This window comes from Mus musculus, chromosome 8 (genome assembly GCF_000001635.26).
Source record: "Mus musculus strain C57BL/6J chromosome 8, GRCm38.p6 C57BL/6J".
Classification (NCBI taxonomy): Eukaryota; Metazoa; Chordata; class Mammalia; order Rodentia; family Muridae; genus Mus; species Mus musculus.
This window is the reverse complement of record NC_000074.6, coordinates 34108369-34125936: the sequence shown is the minus strand read 5'-3', so window position 1 is coordinate 34125936 and position 17568 is coordinate 34108369. Positions and strand designations below refer to the sequence as shown.

The 17568-nt window shown below is 45.5% G+C and overlaps 2 protein-coding genes, 1 long non-coding RNA gene and 1 pseudogene across 8 annotated transcripts in view; 3 read left to right on the top strand and 1 right to left on the bottom strand.

The window, feature by feature from the left end:
• Positions 1–751: 751 nt before the first annotated feature.
• Mboat4 (membrane bound O-acyltransferase domain containing 4) overlaps positions 752–17568 on the bottom strand; it is an 18474-nt gene continuing 1657 nt past the window's right edge. Inside the window, exons 1-3 of one of the 2 annotated variants that reach the window (NM_001126314.2) lie at positions 10725–10907; positions 5643–5867; positions 752–2182 (exon numbers count right to left, since the gene is read on the bottom strand). In NM_001126314.2, coding sequence (NP_001119786.1) covers positions 1219–2182; positions 5643–5867; positions 10725–10843 — 1308 coding nt within the window. In that variant the 5' untranslated portion in view covers positions 10844–10907 and the 3' untranslated portion in view covers positions 752–1218. Of the gene's footprint in view, positions 2183–5642; positions 5868–10724; positions 10908–17568 lie in introns of those variants that run through there. The other variant, XM_006509106.4, reaches the window with a different exon arrangement.
• On the top strand, positions 5096–6926 carry Gm39158. Its single transcript, XR_870315.2, has 3 exons — positions 5096–5146; positions 5245–5863; positions 6206–6926. It is a non-coding gene; the product is annotated as a predicted gene, 39158 (long non-coding RNA).
• Positions 14201–14946, top strand: Gm10131 (predicted pseudogene 10131; annotated as a pseudogene).
• Dctn6 (dynactin 6) overlaps positions 17225–17568 on the top strand; it is an 18293-nt gene continuing 17949 nt past the window's right edge. For 3 of the 5 annotated variants that reach the window (NM_011722.4, NM_001293759.1, NM_001293757.1), the window contains exon 1: positions 17225–17518. In NM_011722.4, coding sequence (NP_035852.1) covers positions 17496–17518 — 23 coding nt within the window. In that variant the 5' untranslated portion in view covers positions 17225–17495. The remainder of the gene's footprint in view (positions 17519–17568) is intronic. The other 2 variants (XM_006509094.3, XM_030243416.1) reach the window with 2 other exon arrangements.

Below are 17568 nucleotides of genomic sequence, written 5' to 3'. Positions count from 1 at the left end.
TTAGGGTTGAATGTTTCCTAGAGGTATGTGTGTTGGAGGCCTGGTCCCCAGGGTGGCAGTGTTGACAGACAGCAAAACCTTTAAGAGATGGACCCCCAATGGAGTCCTGTCACTCAAAGAGTTGAAGATAGTTTTCATGAGATGTATTTTTCCTAAGAGGAGTGTTAAAGAAAATAATATTGGTCCAGACAGCTCTCTGGTTTACTCCAAGATTTGAGCCATTGTCCCTGTTCGCACTTCTGCTATGATGTGACAGCATCCACCATCAGGGATCAACAGAAGCCAAACCATCAGACTTTGCACTTCTAACTCTGAGACCTAAATAAACATCCTTTCCTTCATAAGTCTGCCTGTCTCTAACATTTCATTATGGCAATAAGAAGTCATTCATACCAGATTGCAATACTTCACATCCCAGAATCAACTGGGCCCAATGGGTACTAAGCATTTAATTTCTGTGCATATAACATCTTCATGCGGTTCACAGTAGTTTGATGTTTTGGTTTTGTTTTTTAAATCTGGTAGTGAGGCTCAAACCCCAGCCCTCCCATCTGCTGGGCAGACACTCACTGAATCACGCCCTCTACTCACACCTGATGTTTTTATATCCAGGCTCATTTCAACCTCACTTCCACATCTAGAGAAGTCCCTGTGCTTCTCCAATTTGTACCTCAGTAACAATAGAATAGCTTGTTAATGCACAAGTCTTAATTACTGTTCCCCTGCTGTAATGAGACACCACGGCCACAGAAACTTTTATAAAGGAAATCATTTAATTGGGGCTGACTTATAATTCCAGGGGTTTAGTCCATTATCATCATGGCAGGAAGCATGGCGGCATGCAGGCAGACATGGTGCTGGAGGAGCTAAGAGTTCTATATCCAGATCGGCAAGCTACAGGGAAAGACGCTAAACTAGGACTGGGCTTTTGAAACTTCAAAGCCTAGTGACACACTTCCTCCGATGAAGCCACACCTCCTAGTCCTTTCAAGTAGTGTCACCCTCTAAGCATTTAAATATATAAACATATGGGAGCCATTACTATTCAAACCACCACAGAAGAGAAACACATCTCTGTGGCCAGCCATCAGGTTTATCCATCCAATACTTAAAAACTTTCACTATGAATAGTTTTAAATACATTATTCATCAAGGCATCTTCTGGCATTTCCTAAGCAGTATTTAATGGCTAGGTGAGATGAAGGGCAGGGAAAGATTTCAGTTACGTTTGTCTTTTCTCTCCGCTAACAGAAAAAGCAAAAGACCGTACATCACAGGGAAGAGACTGTTGTAAGAACAGCACAGTTGGCAGAGAGAGGAAAGGCTCCGGCCCTCCACCGCCAGCATGATGTAGGCAATGATGAGTTGGGTATGAGCCCAAGTGAGGGCTCTATAAAGCAGCCGCAGGGGCCAGGATCTGATACATACGTTGGCAAAAGTGTGAATCAGATAATCGGCTTTCACCATTACAGACCAGCACAGGAAGCCGAACACCTGACCTGGGTGGAGCCCGTGCCACCAGGCAGAGAAGGCAAATGTCTGCAGCAGGGGCCAGCGCCGGCTCTTCCGGAAGACGAGCCTCCTGAGCCACAGAGCTGTGCTTCGGTTCCACTGCCTGGCGAACAGGGAGATCCTGTGGGTAGTTTCCAGGGTCCAAATGTCCACGTCGGGGACGTATCCCTCCTCTCCAGGCCCCTGGCCAGCCTCAGCGCCAAAGCCCGCCGCGTGGAGGAGAGAGTCGTCCAGGATCCAATGGGAGTAATAGGTGAGTTTAAAGAGCCAGGCTGTGGACCACATGAGGTAGATGCACTCCAGCCGCTGGCAGTCATCCAGTCCAGCTCCAGCACTCACCGCGCTCCTCAGCGCCACCTTGAGGCACTCCAGCCCGAGAATCTGCAGACCCCTCCAGGTCAGAGCCCGAAAAGAGATACTCGGATACAAAGAGCTTGATCTTTGAACGCAAGCCTGAAACCTCCGGAAGGAACACAGGGAGCCTCCCAGGAGAGCAGGGAAAAAGAGCAAGTAGCTGAAATGAGGTAGAGCATCCCACAGGTGCTCAGAGAAAGAACTCTTGCTCCTGATGCCCCGCCTCGGGGCCTCCACCTTCCCTTCACAAATGTCCAGTGAGAGGGATGTGACTCTCTGCGTCAAGAGCATGAGGGAAGAAAGAGTGATGTAGAACCTGAAAGACATTTAAATAAACATGTATGTGAAGCCACGCCATATTTATTGTCTCACACTTGTTCTCTCGCCTCCAACCTGCCCACAGATCTCATAGCAAATCACGCTCCACAAACACTCTTAGAATCTTTCAGAACCGTGCATTATTCCAGGGCAAAACCACTAATTATCCCAGGCCGGGTATCACACTCCTTTAATCCCAGCATCTCAGCATGCGGAGGCAAAGGCAGTTGGATCTCTGAGTTCGAGGCTAGCATGGTTTTCAGAGCAAGAACTACACAGTCAGAACTACACAGAGAAAACCTTACCCCAACCCATCTGACTCATATTTATGCTGTCATGTGGTTGCTGGGAATTGAACTCAGGACCTCTGGAAGAGCAGTCAGTGCTCTTAGCCATTGAGCTATCTCTCCACCTCCTGGTTATAATATTTTAGAATAGCTTATAAACGGCTGGAGAGATAGCTCAGTGGGCACTTGAGACTGACAACCACAGTTCAATTCCCAGGTCCCACGTGGTTAAAAAAAAAAAGAAAGAAAGAAAAGAAAAGAAAATGAAAATGAAAAAAACCACCTAACTCCCAAAAGTTGCTCTCTGAACTCCATAGGAGTACTGTGTTGTGTACAACAAATCAATCATAAATAAATTAATTAAAAATGTTCCTTTAAAAAGAGAACGGCTTACAAATATTAGGATCAGACCTGGTGTGGTGACACATACTACATTCAAGAGGCTGGGTCAGGAGGAGAGTGAGTTGGTTTGCCTATACTGTAGAGTAATTTCTAGACCATTCCATACATAAAAAAAATAAAAATCAATAAAAAGAAATTAAGACTGGAGACATGGAAGAAGTTTAGAAATAAAATAAATAAGAATTCGTAGTAAAAAGATGATTCCAGGAAGTTGAATTGTTAAACATAAGCCAGGCCCTGATTATAATATTCCGGTGCCTGGGGGTGCACACTGAAAACGCATCAGGGTGAGGAGGAGGAGTAGCACCTAAGCAGGTAACACTTGTTTTCCACCAGTCTTCTGAACTCTCTCCGTGACACCCTTGGAGACTCTGAGATTGCTGAGGACAGCCAGAGAAAATGACAATCACACTATGTATAATGAAGAAGCCAGCACTGTCCCCAGCCATGGCTGTGTCTCCTTCTGACTTAAGGTCATCAGATCCTCTTGCCTGACTTATCTTGAGAGCAGGGTCACCTCCAAATCCAACTTCCCCTCTGTTGCAGGCTGTGTCCCCCTCCCCCACCAAATTCACATCCTTAAGTTCCAAGCCCTAGTGACTCAGAGTGTGAGCATATTTAGAGACAGGGTCTTTAAAGAAGCAATTAAAGGGGCTGGAGAGGGGGCTGGTGAGATGGCTCAGTGGGTAAGAGCACCCGACTGCTCTTCTGAAGGTCCGGAGTTCAAACCCCAGCAACCACATGGTGGCTCACAACCATCTGTAATAAGATCTGACTCCCTTTTCTGGAGTGTCTGAAGACAGCTACAGTGTACTTACATATAATAAATAAATTTAAAAGGGGGGGGGCTGGAGAGATGGTTCAGTGGTTAAGAACACTGACTTCTCTTTCAGAGGTCCTGAGTTCAATTTCCAGCAACTACATGGTGGTTCCAACCATCTGCAATGGGATCAGATGCCCTCTTCTGGTGTGTCTGAAGACAGCTACAGTGTACTCATATACATTAAATCAATTTTTTTTAAAAAGAAGCAATTAAAGAGATGCCATACTGGGCAGACACTCATCCAACATGACTAAAGAGGTAGGACAATCACACATGTGTATGATCAGACACAGACACACACGTGCAATGACCATGTGACAACCCAGAGAAGGCAGCCATCGATTAGCCAAGATGAGAAGCCTCAAAGGCAGCAAGCAGCCACTGTGCCTGTACCATCACTAGCCGCCAAGCTGTGCAGTTCTGCTGCGTGTATCACCCAGTCAGTTGGCTTTGCCATGCCAGTTCTGGCTAGCTAGCAGATACTTTCATTGCACATCTGCACAGAGTTCCTCCCACTCAGAGCCTGTTCAACTGGCCCTTCCGGCCTCTGTCAGGACCTGGCTTCCTACTGCAGTCCTGATTTGTCATGTCCAGAACAGGAATCCTGCCTACTTACTATCTATTCTTTCCCAGAAAGACGAACCTTATGTCAATCTCTATCACGCACCCCAACGAGAGAGAGAGAGAGAGAGAGAGAGAGAGAGAGAGAATGTGTGTATGTGTGTGTGTGTTGTGTATGCATGTGTGAAGGCCAAAGGAGAACATGTATGTACTGCTCAATCGATGCCTGCCTTATTCCCTTGGTATAGAGTCTCTCATTGAACCTGGAACTATGCCAAGGAGTTAGCCCCAGTAATCTCCTGTCATCCCCCTCTCCCAACACATGCAGAGCTGGGGTTACAGCTGCACACATAGTCACATGGCTTTTCTCTGTGTTCCTGAGATTTGAACTCAGGTCCTCGGATTTACACAGCAAGCATTCCCACCCACTGAGCCATCGCTCCAGCGCACAAGTCTGAAGTCCTCGATGAACACTGTCTTATGTTTCTGTTTGTGGTTTTTGAGACAGGGTCTTTTGTATCCCGGTCTGGTCCTCAATTTGCTATGTAACTGAGGATCGACGCCAAAACCCTGATCCTCTTGCCTCTCCCTCCTTGTGGTGGGATTTTTAAAAGAAGAAGCAATTAAAGAGATGTCGTAATGGGCAGACACTCATCCAAACATGACTAAAGAGATAGGACAATCACACATGTGTGACGCCTTGCACAGGAAGCACCGCATCTGGTTTGTCATAATAACTTTTAAAAGACTCTAGGTGCACTGGGAGTGGCCAATCCACTGAGCTAATAGTAGGTTAGAATCAGACAGGTGACCCGCCCAGTACAGTCATGAGTGACACAGACAGCCGACAGCCACAGGGAGCCAGGAACATTAGATCTCAGAGTCCCGGGTATTTTCTTCGCTAGTCTCTGTCAATCCCACTGACTCACAACACAGTGTCTCTGGTCTGTAATTAGCTCTTGGTTTTTGTCCTTTGTTGCTTTCCAGATTGGGTAGAGGAAGCGATAAAGCAGCTGAGGCCCTGCCTGAATAAAGATAGCAGCCAGCAGCAGCCAGCCAGGTCCTCTGTGATGTGGCTGTGTCAAAGCTGCCAAGGCAGAGATGAGCATACTGTCGTCATGTCACTCCCAGGCACAACGACAGCTACGAGTGCCAGATACTGAGTTCTATAGACTGCAAACCAAATGGCGGTGGGTAGTTATGGAACTGCATTTCCATCAGCTCAAACACACCACAGCCTGTCAAGAAAGCTATTGCCGCTTTGTATTCTTTTTCTGGGAAAGGAAGCTGAGCCGCGGGAGAGATTTAGTAACTTATGCGCATGCTCCACAGATGTGTGCGGCTTAGAATCAGCTCAGCCCAACCACTCGGACAGGGGCCTTTACCTCACGGGTGGAGGCTCACCCAGGTAGTATTCGGTGTAGTGAAGACCCAGATGGCACAGGGTCTGCCAGCCCATCTGAAAGAAGAAGGTCAGCCTATGGACTTCCTGTGGACTGAGGAAGGAGACCAGAGCCACAGCGCAGAGCGCAGGGATGAAGATGAGCAGAGAGTAGGGACCCATGGCAGCAAAAGCCAGGACACCTCCTCCAGCCAGGAGAAAGAGGTACCTGAAAGAAAGGGACAACAAAGTGACATTTAGAACAGTGTGGCAAGGACCCTGGTGACTCTTGCATGACCATGGTACAAGTGGCTATAACCAGTAGGAGCTTGTGGTGGTTAGAATGAGGATGCCCGCCATAGGTTCATATGTTTGAATGCTTGGTCCACAGTTAGTGGAACTGTTTAGGAAGGATTAGGAGGTGTGGCCTTGTTGGAGGATATGTGATATTTGGGGGTGGGTTTTGAGGTTTCAAAAGCCCATCCTAAGTCCAATCTTCTCTCTCTCTCTCTCTCTCTCTCTCTCTCTCTCTCTCTCTCTCTCTCTCTCTCTCTGCCTGTGGATTAGGATCTAAGTTCTCAGCCTGATGCCTCTGCCTGCCACCATGCTTCCTGCCAAGATGATAATAGACTCGCCCTCTAAAACTGAATAAGGCCCCAGTTAGATGCGTTCTCTTCTAAGACTTGCCTTGGTCACTGTGACTCTTCACAGCAATAGAACAATAACGAGGACAGTCTCAAACAGCTTGGCAACGGGGCTCTTCAAGATCTGACTGAGTGTAAATGAGAGTAGAAGAGCCATCAACCCCACTTCCAAAGCACATACCCTTTCCTCCCTCCTCACGCACGGCGTGCACACCCAGTGTGTATTTCAGGGAGCTGGAGAGAGGAGACCCAGTGCGTCTCTTGGGCAAGTATCTGCACTCATGAGCAGCAAATCTTGATGTCAGCATTTCGTCCTCACTACTGTACTTCGACTCTTAGGACCTCATGATTTGCTGTTTTGTTTTTAAGTTTTTATGGTTTACCAACTCCGTTATGAAAATCTGCAATTCCTGCGGATCAGTCACTGCAGGATCTCTTGTTCTTCTCTCCAGCACAGAACTGGTCCCTTCTCTGCTTTCTTCACTCTGTCCTCAGCTCCCCTATTCCACTACCTTTCAGTCTTTCTTCATCTCATGCAATCCGTGGCTTCCTTCTTCATTGTGTAAGCCAAAGAACCATAAATGATATTGGTTGTCTTGCTATCACCAAATGAGATGTGAGAGAAATAAAGAAAACTTGCTGGACACAGAGTTCCATGTCTGCAATCCCAAAACACTCAGGAGACTGAGGCAGGAGAATTACAAATTCTACAGCTACCCTGGGCTATATAGCAAGTTCCAGACTAGCCTGACATATATAGTGAGACCATGTTTCAAAAAGACTGAAAGAAAAAAGAAAAGATTTTGTCTGGTATGGCTTTGTACATTTGCCCAAGTTTTCCCAGTTTTCTTTCTTTTTTTTTTTTTATTTATTACGTATTTTCCTCAATTACATTTCCAATACTATCCCAAAAGTCCTCCATACCCTCCCCCACACTTCCCTACCCACCCATTCCCATTTTTTGGCCCTGGCATTCCCCTGTACTGAGGCATATAAAGTTTGCGTGTCCAATGGGCCTCTCTTTCCAGTGATGGCCGACTAGGCCATCTTTTGATACATATGCAGCTAGAGTCAAGAGCTCCGGGGTACTGGTTAGTTCATAATGTTGTTCCACCTATAGGGTTGCAGATCCCTTTAGCTCCTTGGGTACTTTCTCTACCTCCTCCATTGGGAGCCCAATGTGATGCATCCAATAGCTGACTGTGCCAGTTTTCTTTCTTTAGTGTTACTGCCTTCCTAGGGTAAACAACATCTGTGACCGTTCATTGACACTGACGAAGTCACATGATCAACATGTCTTCCATCACAGTGATCAGTCTTCAAGCATCCAGGAAAGCAGAACACAATCATCTTCTTCAGCGTTGAAAGGTTCCATGCCCACATGGAAGCAGCAGTGTGTGCCCCGGTCCTCGCTCAGAAGCCCCAAAGAAGAAGGTGTGAAGAGTCTGGGAGAGACCATATTCTGTGGTCTTGGTTCTTCTTTATGCAGAATATGGAAGGTTTTCATCTCAGTTGTGCCAAGTTAGTAAAGCTGGAGGAAGGCGTGAGAATACGTGTCAGAGGGTCTAGGCTGGGTACAGCGAGGTGAGGGGACAAAGCTTGCATCTCTCTACTACTTGGAGCGTGGAGAAACTGTCACTGGGGATGCACATCTGGCTCTGGGTGGAGTGCCCAGCACGTGTTAGCAACAGTTACTGAGACCAGCAGATACCTCAGTGAGACACCCCAGCCCATACAATTCAAGCCCCGCCCTGGGCATTCGTGTGAGTCTGTTCTTGGGACCTCAGCCTTCACTTGCAACCTCTGCTGGCTTGAATGGGAATGACGCCCATAGGCGCATATATTTAAATGTTTGGTTCTCAGTGGGTGGGTGGTTTAGGGGAGATTAAGAGGTGTGGCCTTGCTGGAGGAGGGGTGTTACTCAGCCCCCCTGCAGATCAGGATGTGAGCTCTCAGCGACTGCACTAGCACAGTGCCTGCCTGCAACCACACGGCCAGACATAGTAGTCATGGACTAACCCTCCAAACCTGCAAGCGAACCCCCAATTAAATGCTTTCCTTTTAAAAGATGCCTTGGTCATGGTGTCTCTTCACAGCAGTGGAACGGTGATAAAGCCACTATATAAAAATAGAGAGGACATTTATTCCTTGTACTGCAGAAGTGCAAGCTAGGGACACACACAAAGGTAACAGAATTAAAGGATTAATAAACATCAAACAAATATCTACACATGTATACAGTGTAGGATGCATAATTTGCCCAGTGGTTTTGACTTCATTTCTAGGCTTTCTGCTAGTACAGAGGAGGCTGAGATCATACAATTAAGAGTGGAAGGCCAGCCTGGGGTATACGCTGAGACCCTATCTCAGAAACAAACAAGTAAATAATCGTGAGGGTTAGGGGTGTCATCCTGGTAGAACCCTTGATGGCATGTCAAGGCTCCTGGTTCATCCCCAGCACCAAAGTGAGCATAACTGCAAGAGACCAGAGACAGGCTCCTCCTCCTCCTCTTCCTCCTCCTCCTCCTTCCTCTTCTTCTTCTTCTTCTTCTTCTTCTTCTTCTTCACTTTATAGGTAAGGACAGGGTGCCTTAGGAAGCTATTCACATACACAGTTCAGCACATTAGAAGCAGACTCAGCTTTGAAGAGACCTTAGTGGAAGATGCTTCTGAAAAGTCAGCAGGCTGTGCCCAAAGCTGCCCCCTAACCTTTCTTATCGAGGAAACCTAGATTTTTATTTAGTGAAGGTGTGTGTGTTGTGTGTGTGTCCAAGAATTAAGACTTGGAGGGGGGGCAAAAAAAAAAAAAAGAATTAAGACTCAACAGTCTTAGGGATGGAGAAATGGCCCAGTGGTTAAGAGTGCTTATTGCTCTTGTGGAGTTCTGCTTTGATTCTAAGAGTCCGTATTGAGAAGACCACACCCATCTGCAACTTCAGTTCCAGAGGATCTGATGCCCTCCTGTGACTTCCATCAGCTCTTGTACACACATGGTGCACATGCACACACCCAGACACGTAAGACTCAGCCCTAGCGTAGCTGCACGGGGTTAGCCGTGACTTTTATGCTCACTTTGCTTTAATACTTCGTGAATCTTCCTATATAGAAAGCTTCTTTATAACCGTTCCCCTAAAGCCGGGGGTAGTGGTGCACACCTTCAATCCCAGGACTTGGAAGGCAGAGGCAGGCAGATCTCTGAGATCAAGACCAGACTGGTCCGCAGAGCCAGTTCTAAGACAGCCAGAACTATACATAGAAACCCTGTGTCAACAACAAAAAACAAAACAAGTAAAACAAATAAATAACTGTCCCCTATGGTCATCTCCCAGAAACAAGGGTAAGGGCCACCTACCAATTGTCAACACTGTATAATATATTCTAGTTTAATCAAACCTAGTAATTATAAATATCACCTACAGCTGCATTTTACTTAGGAAGATCCACTAGGTCTGAGAGATGGTGCTTAGCAGTAGAGTACATTTAAACATGTGTGAAAGCCCTGGGTTCAATTCTGGACCCCACAGACATGTGGACAGACATACACACACACACACACACACACACACACACACACACACACACACACACACGCACACACCTGAACACCACACACATGAGGACACATACACCCGCACACAGCTTCACTAAAAATCTTAGTTTCCTAAATAAGAAAAATTAGGAGGCAGCTTTGGGCAATAGCCTGCTGACTTTTCAAAAGGATATCTTCCACTAAGGCCTCTTCAAAACAGAGTCTGCTTCTAATGTGTTCACAAAGAAAGCATGTAACGCAGTTATCAGATCTTTAGTGGCAATGATTTTAGACCAAATAAGGTATAATCTACCAAGATTTGTTTTGAGTTATTTCTCAAAAACAAAACAAGCAAAGAAACAAAGACATCTTTAAAAACTCATACTCGGTTATAGATGTATAACTCACAAGCAAGGCTTTCCATACACTTTAATTTTATGGTAAGCAAAATTCTATAAAAACTAAGACTGCTACAAACTAAGTAGCATACCTTTCGGGACTCTGGCATCTCAACGCAAACATGAAGTTAATTTTGGAGTCTGCGGTACTCTAATCAGGTGGTTCTCAACCTGTGGGTCGCGACCCCTTGGAGTCAAGTATCAGCTGTCCTAGGTATCAGATATTTACATCACAAATCATAATACTAGCAAAATTAGAGTTAGGAAGTAGCAACAACAAAAATAATCTCCTGGTTGGGGGGTCACCATAACATGAGGAACTGTACTAAAGGATCACAGCATTGGGAAGGTTGAGAGCCATTGACAATCATTTTCAAGCAGTCAACCATGGGTGGAGGGATATAAGCTCACACACGCACGCATCACAAATGGAGGGTAGTTAAATGACCACTCTGCGCGTTCCACCCTATTACTGTAGCCCTAGATGGAAAGGCAGTATTAGCCATCCAGCCTACCTGGCCCGGGTGGAAAAGGTGTCCAAGATGCAGAGATAATTAAACAGAAGCGCAAAGGGGAATGCAGCCCCTTGATAAAATGATAAAGGATGCAGAAAAAAGAGCTGGAGCCAATCCATCCTGAATGTGAGGCCCACTGTCCTTCCTAGAGTCCCTAAGCGGTGCCCTTGTAAAAGGGAAGTCACAACTGGGCTCTCCGTAGCCTTTTTATAGGATGTAGAAAGGCCTGCCGGACAAAATGAAATGGAAGCACTGGAGATAAGCAATGTAAAGGTTGGCTTCCCAACAGAGGGGCGGAGCCATGGAAACCAAAGTATGCAGGCATTCTCTCCCCTCGCAGTGTTTACTGAAAAGTCACTCTCAGAGGCTGTACCTTGCAGGCAGTGTGGCATATTATCTTCTTTCCGGCCATTACACTCTTCTATATTTTCTTCACTAAGTTAATGAGAAAAATCAATGGTTGTGGACAGAAAGGCTTAGGACCAAAGGAAGGCAGAACCACAGGACAAAAAAATAAAACTCCTCTTCTCAACTACTTCTTTTTTTTCTTATTGTTTTTTGGGGGTGTTTATTTGTTTGTTTGTTTGTTTTGTTTTTCGAGACAGGGTTTCTTTGTGTAGCCCTGGCTGTCCTGGAACTCACTCTGTAAACCAGGCTGGCCTCAAACTCAAAAATCCGCCTGCCTCTGCCTCGTAAGTGCTGGGATAAAAGGCGTGTGCCCCCACCTGCCAGCTTCAACTACCTCTCTTAGAGTGACTTTTCTTCCAGAGCAACATCACCCCTCCCAAATCACGAACCTATTGCTGGGTTAGTTTATTTTCTGCCCTTTATAAGCAAAGCAAGAGATCTACAAAGGCCAGGACCCTGTTTCATTTATTACAACATCTCCAGCACACAGACTAGGGATAAAAATATGCTTTGTATTCAATAAACATTTATTGAAGTTAAGTGTCACGCAAGTGTGAAAGGAAACATTTTTATAAAATCTTTTCTTTGAGGGATAAGTAATGTAAAAGAGACTTCCTTAAAGCAAGAGTGAGAAGCCATCTCTCGGCTAGTTGAGACCTGTCTGCTTAGCCTGGACATCGCAAGGAGGTCCTTACCGAGCTGGGCTCAATACATTTGAGGAGGGTGCTGTCGCCCCCACGCTAGGCTCTCTGGTGCTGGAGAAAGAAAGAAACACCTCCAGAGTCTTACTCTCACGGATCTCAGTTCCAGGGAAGACAGTACAATAAATAAATTCAGCTTAATGAGAACTTATGAAGAAAAATAATCACAATAGAGGGGTGGTCTGCGTTTTATTACAGGATACCAGGTTCTGGATATCTGTGTCTCTCCTTGAAGCTTAATCCTCAAGGTGATGGTATTAAGGGGTGGGGCTTTGGAGATTTGACAAGGAACTCTCTGCCCTCCCGTATATGATTAGTGTCTTACAAAAGGGCTTACCAGAACTTATTTCCACTCCATGAGGCTGCAGTGACAGGCACCATCCATGAGGAACTAGCCCTCACCATAGAACTATAATACTCTGATCTCAAGCGTCCCAGCCTCTAAAATTGTGGGCCAAATTTCTATTATTCAGCTCCGACACAATGCCACATAAAACATGCTAGAGTTAGAGGGATCTGAGAACTTCACCTTTAACTCAGCACAACCGTGCCAGCAATTCACTCTGCCAATATTCACCTCTCAGTTTCTATTATGCCATTTGTATCGCTGCATACACATCTCATGGTGTCTTTGATCTTGTTTGTATTTTGCTCGGCCAGGCCTTAGGGCTGTTGCTTACGCTTCTCCATTGAATTTGCTGCTACAACACGTTCATTTTTTCAAAGACATGTGTGTGTGTGTGTGTGTGTGTGTGTGTGTGTGTGTGTGTGTGTGACCCACAGAGGCCAGAAGACCATATCAGTTCCCCTGGAGCTAGAGTTAAAAGCATCTGTGAGCCATCTGTCGTAAGCACTCTCCAGTATGACACATTCTTCACTCTTCAGCCATATCTCATATACACCCTCTCCTTCCTGTGCCTTCTTTCTCTCATTCTTACCTCCTCCTCTTACTTTATTTTTTTTTAATTAACTTGTTTATTTTATGAGTACACTGTCACTATCTTCAGACACACCAGAGGAGAGCATTGGGTCTCATGACAGATGGTTGTGAACTTTCAAATGGTTGCTGGGAATTGAACTCAGGACCTCTGGAAGAGCAGTCAGTGCTCTTAGCCACTGAGCCATCTCTCCAGGCCCTTCTTTTTGCTCCTTCATTATAACCTTTGATAGCATTAATTATTCCTAAAATCTGGGCATCCTGACAGTGTCTTCATTTCTTCTCCCAACTACTTTACCCACTTTGTGGGTTTTTTTTTCTTTTCAAAGTCATTGTAATACATAACCCCCCCCCCCCATTTCCCTCCTTTTCCTGATCTGATGAACTAAAACCTGAAGAAGCACCACACTATCCTTGGTGTTTCTCCTCTAACAGTTATGGGGTCACTCATTGTTAACTTGCTTGTATGGCAGCCCCATAGTGATGACAACCTAGCGTATCCCTCTCAGGGAATAATACAGAGCTCACAGCAGGCACCCTGAGCCCCTGGACTGGGGAATTACTTTCTAAGCTACACACTCAACACTACCACACCCAGGTCCTCCTTGAGCCCTGCAAGTATTTCAACTGAAAGCCCAGAGCCGGGAGCTAGAGAGATGTCTCTGTGGTTAATAGCACTTTCCAAATCACCAAGGTTCGATTCCCAGCACCCATATGGCATTTCACGACCACCTATAACTCAGCTCCAAGAATTAGACACTTCCTTCTGGACTCTCTGGGCACACAAATACACATAGCATTCATACACACACGCAGGCAATATATCCATACTCCTAAAAACTGTAAATAAATTAATTAATGATTAAAAACCAACCAACCAATCAACCAAGAGTCTGGCAAGATTGCTCAGTGGTTAAGAGCACTGGATGTTCTTCCAAAGGATCCAGGTTCTATTCTCTGCATCCACCTGGAGGTTCACAACTGTCTAAAACTCCAGTTCTAGGGAAAACTGACACCTTCTGGCCTCCAAGGTCACTGAAATACATGCAAGGCTCCTATATACATAATAAAAACGATAACACAATACAAACCAGTAAAGTCGAAAAATAATAAACCAAGCAACAAAACTATCATCAGATATACAAATCCCAACACAGTGACATAGTATGACACAGTTATGACAACAAAACTTCTCTAAAAGATGCTAACCCTCTAGTAAGAGCATTTAGTGAGAGTAAGTTGAACCCACCCAAAGAACTCAAACTAAGGATTGCAAACATGTTCAAAGGCACAGACAGCTGAATAAGGAAGGGATACAGGATAGAAGGATCCAATAATGAGACAGAAATACTGAAGAAAAACTACTCTGAGATGCTAGAAGTGAAAAACATAGTGAGTCTGTGGAGGCTTGAATGAAAAGTCACCTCTAGGTTAGCGGCGGCTGCAGCAAGAGCGTTTGGCGCGATGTCTCACACCATTTTGCTGGTACAGCCTACCAAGAGGCCAGAGGGCAGGACTTATGCTGACTATGAGTCTGTGAATGAGTGCATGGAAGGTGTTTGTAAAATGTATGAAGAACATCTGAAGAGGATGAATCCCAACAGCCCTTCCATCACATACGATATCAGCCAGTTGTTTGATTTTATTGACGATCTGGCAGACCTCAGCTGTCTGGTTTACCGAGCTGATACACAGACATACCAGCCGTATAACAAAGACTGGATCAAAGAGAAGATCTACGTGCTCCTCCGTCGGCAGGCCCAACAGGCTGGGAAGTAATTGAGTCGGAAGCATTGGGGCTGGGGGTGGACTTGGAACAGGTACATACAGCGTGCTGTAGCGAACCTTTTGTATGATAGCGATCCTGTTTCAACGTTGTTACACTCAAGCCAAGATTGAATGTCTGACATGAACCGTGAATGATCTTGTCACTCTGAAGCCACCGTGGCCCTTTGCTCCTTTACTTTCATTTTTTTACTTAAACATTTTTATGATAATACAAATAGAAAACATTTTTGCCATTTAAGGTTGGTTCCGGTCCTTGAAACTGTCGAGTCTGCTTTTAAGCAGTGAGCGCACTAACCCTTTGTGGGGGTGGGGTGGGGACAAGGTTAGTCATATAGCCTCTGGGAAAGTCTCAGTGAAAAATAAAGAAATGTTCTGTAGTTGTATTTTCAAAAAAAAAAAAAAAAAAAAAAAAAAAGAAAAGTCACCTCTATAGTCTCCGGTATTTGAACACTTGATCAGAATTTGGTGGTGTTGTGAGAGGAGGAATAGGAGGTGTGGCCTTAACGGTGGAAGGTGTGGCCTTAATGGTGGAAGGTGTCACAGAAGGTAGGCTTTGCCACATTCCTTGCTTTTTCTGTTCTGTGCTTGTGGTTCCAGTTGTGAGCTCTTAACTTCCTGTTCCTGCCCGTGTGTCCGCCAATTGCTGCCCTGCATCACCTCTGCAGTCACATACTCTTATTTTTCTGGATCCGTAAGCCAAAATAACCCTTTTCTTTCTAAAGGTGTGTTCTGTCTCTGTGAGTTCCAGGCCAGCCTGGTCTACACTGCCAATTCCAGGCCAGCCAGGGATGCATAGTGAGGCTCTTGTCTCAAAACAACAAAAACACCAACACAAATAGCCCCGTGGGAAACCTCAGAGACAGGACAGACCAAGGAGAGGACAGAATGTTTGATCTTAGAGACACCTGCAGGAACTAGAGCAATTCAGCAAGGACAACGGTGAAGAGATGGCTCAGAGGTGAAGACAGGCACTGACTGCTCTTCTAGAGGTCATGAGTTCAATTCCCAGCAACCACATAGTGGCTCCCAACCATCTGTAATGAGATCTGATGCCCTCTTCTGGTGTGTCTGAAGAGAGTGACAATATACTCGCATACATAAAATAAATAAACCTTTTAAAAAATAAGAAGAAAAGAAAAAAAAAAGTATAAATGGGAGTTCCAAGATCTACTCTAAAGTCTAAGACAAACTCTGTGGGCTACAGACATATGAAGTGAAGAATCTTATCCTAAAGGCTTAGAACACAGTTTCAAAAGAATTGTGACAGGAAAGGCCCCCACAGGTTTAGGGAGATTGAGGAAGTAGATACAGGAAGCACTAGACAGGAAGACCAGAAAAGAACCTCCCCTGTCATACTGTATTTAAAACACTAACATGGAGGACCATAAAAGAAAAAAAAAAGTGTATTTAAAGTGCAAGAGAGCATCACCACACCACATCACCTGAACAGGTGTGTCCCTCTGAATGAAGGTAGGCTGTTCAGCTGAAACTTTAAACGTCTTGCAAGAGCTCACAATGATGTATTTCAAAGTCTGAAAGTACTCTGGTACTGCACCCACTAAACCTACGTGTTCTAGCTAAAGGAAAAATAAACACTTTCTACTGCAAAAACAGACTCAAAGCTGGGCAGTGGTGGCGCACGCCTTTGATCCCAGCACTCCGGAGGCAGAGACAGGTAGATTTCTGAGTTCGAGACCAGCCTGGTCTACAGAGTTAGTTCCAGGATAGCCAGGGCTATACAGAGAAACCCTGTCTCAAAAACCAAAAACAAACAAACAAACAAACAAACAAAACCAGACTCAAAGAACACATTACCACTAAGCCAGGTCTACAGAAGACCTGAAGGAATCTTTCAGATTGAAGAGAGAAACAAGTCCCTCTGAGAAATCATAAAAAAGAATAAACCACACTAGAAAAACTGTTAAAACAATACAACAACCACTATAAAAACCAGGAAAATGGCAGGAGCCATAACTCTGAGTAACCAAGGGTGACCTTGAATTTGTGATCCTTCCTGGGCTGGGTTTATGGGTGGGTTCTGCCATGGCCAGTTTCGTGTGACTCTCTGGAATGAACTCTGGACTTCATGCATGCTAAGCAAGCACTGTACCAACTGAGCCAACAGCCCCAACACACCCCCTTTAAGATATTTCTTGGTGTGACTAGAAATTGCTTAATTAAGAAACAGATTGTCCCGGATAACCAGGAGTGGGCCAGATTCAATCAGTTTAAAGGGTTCAGAGCAACACTGAAACTTCCCCCCTGAAAAGAAGAAATTCCACCTGTGGGTAGCAGCTTGGCCTTCCAAATGAAAAAGTCCCAGCTTGATCTACGGGTTTCGAACTTGCACAGCAGATCCCTAACTAATTCCTAACAAAACCCTCGTAATTCATATCTCCTGCTGGTTTTGCTTCTCAGAATGAATCCTTATTATGCCACCTGGGTCCTACGTAGCAGTAGTTGGGAGATGGAAAGACAGCTTGGTTTCTTCAAAGTTTAATAGCGTGAGATGACAAAGCCTCAGAAGAGCCAAGCACACACACATACACACGCATACGCGCGCACGCGCGCGCTTGTAAAGAGACGTTTAAAAACTGGATTTGATGTTCAAAAGAGATTTTGACAGGCTTAGGGAGGAAGTTAAACGTAGAGTGAACTTAACGATAAGGATCAGGGCTGATGGGGTTAGGATAGACTTGGTAAACACTGTCAAGTGGAAAAAACGACTTTCCAGGAGGCAGAAGCGAAGCAAGCCAAGCCAACCCCGAAAAGCAAACCATCCTCAGCACGCAAGCGCGAACCTGGAAAGCAGAAGGCGGGTCTCTCAGGCCCCGCCTCTCCCAGGCCGTGCCAGGCTCTGCAATCCCATGCAGAGATCATCGCTCTAGCCAGGCTGCAAAAATCGATCTCAGCTCTTCCTGAGACCCGGGCTTGACGATGGCGGAGAAGACGCAAAAGAGGTACGTGTTAACACCTCCGCAGGGGCAGAACCCGTTTCTGGTCGCGGCGT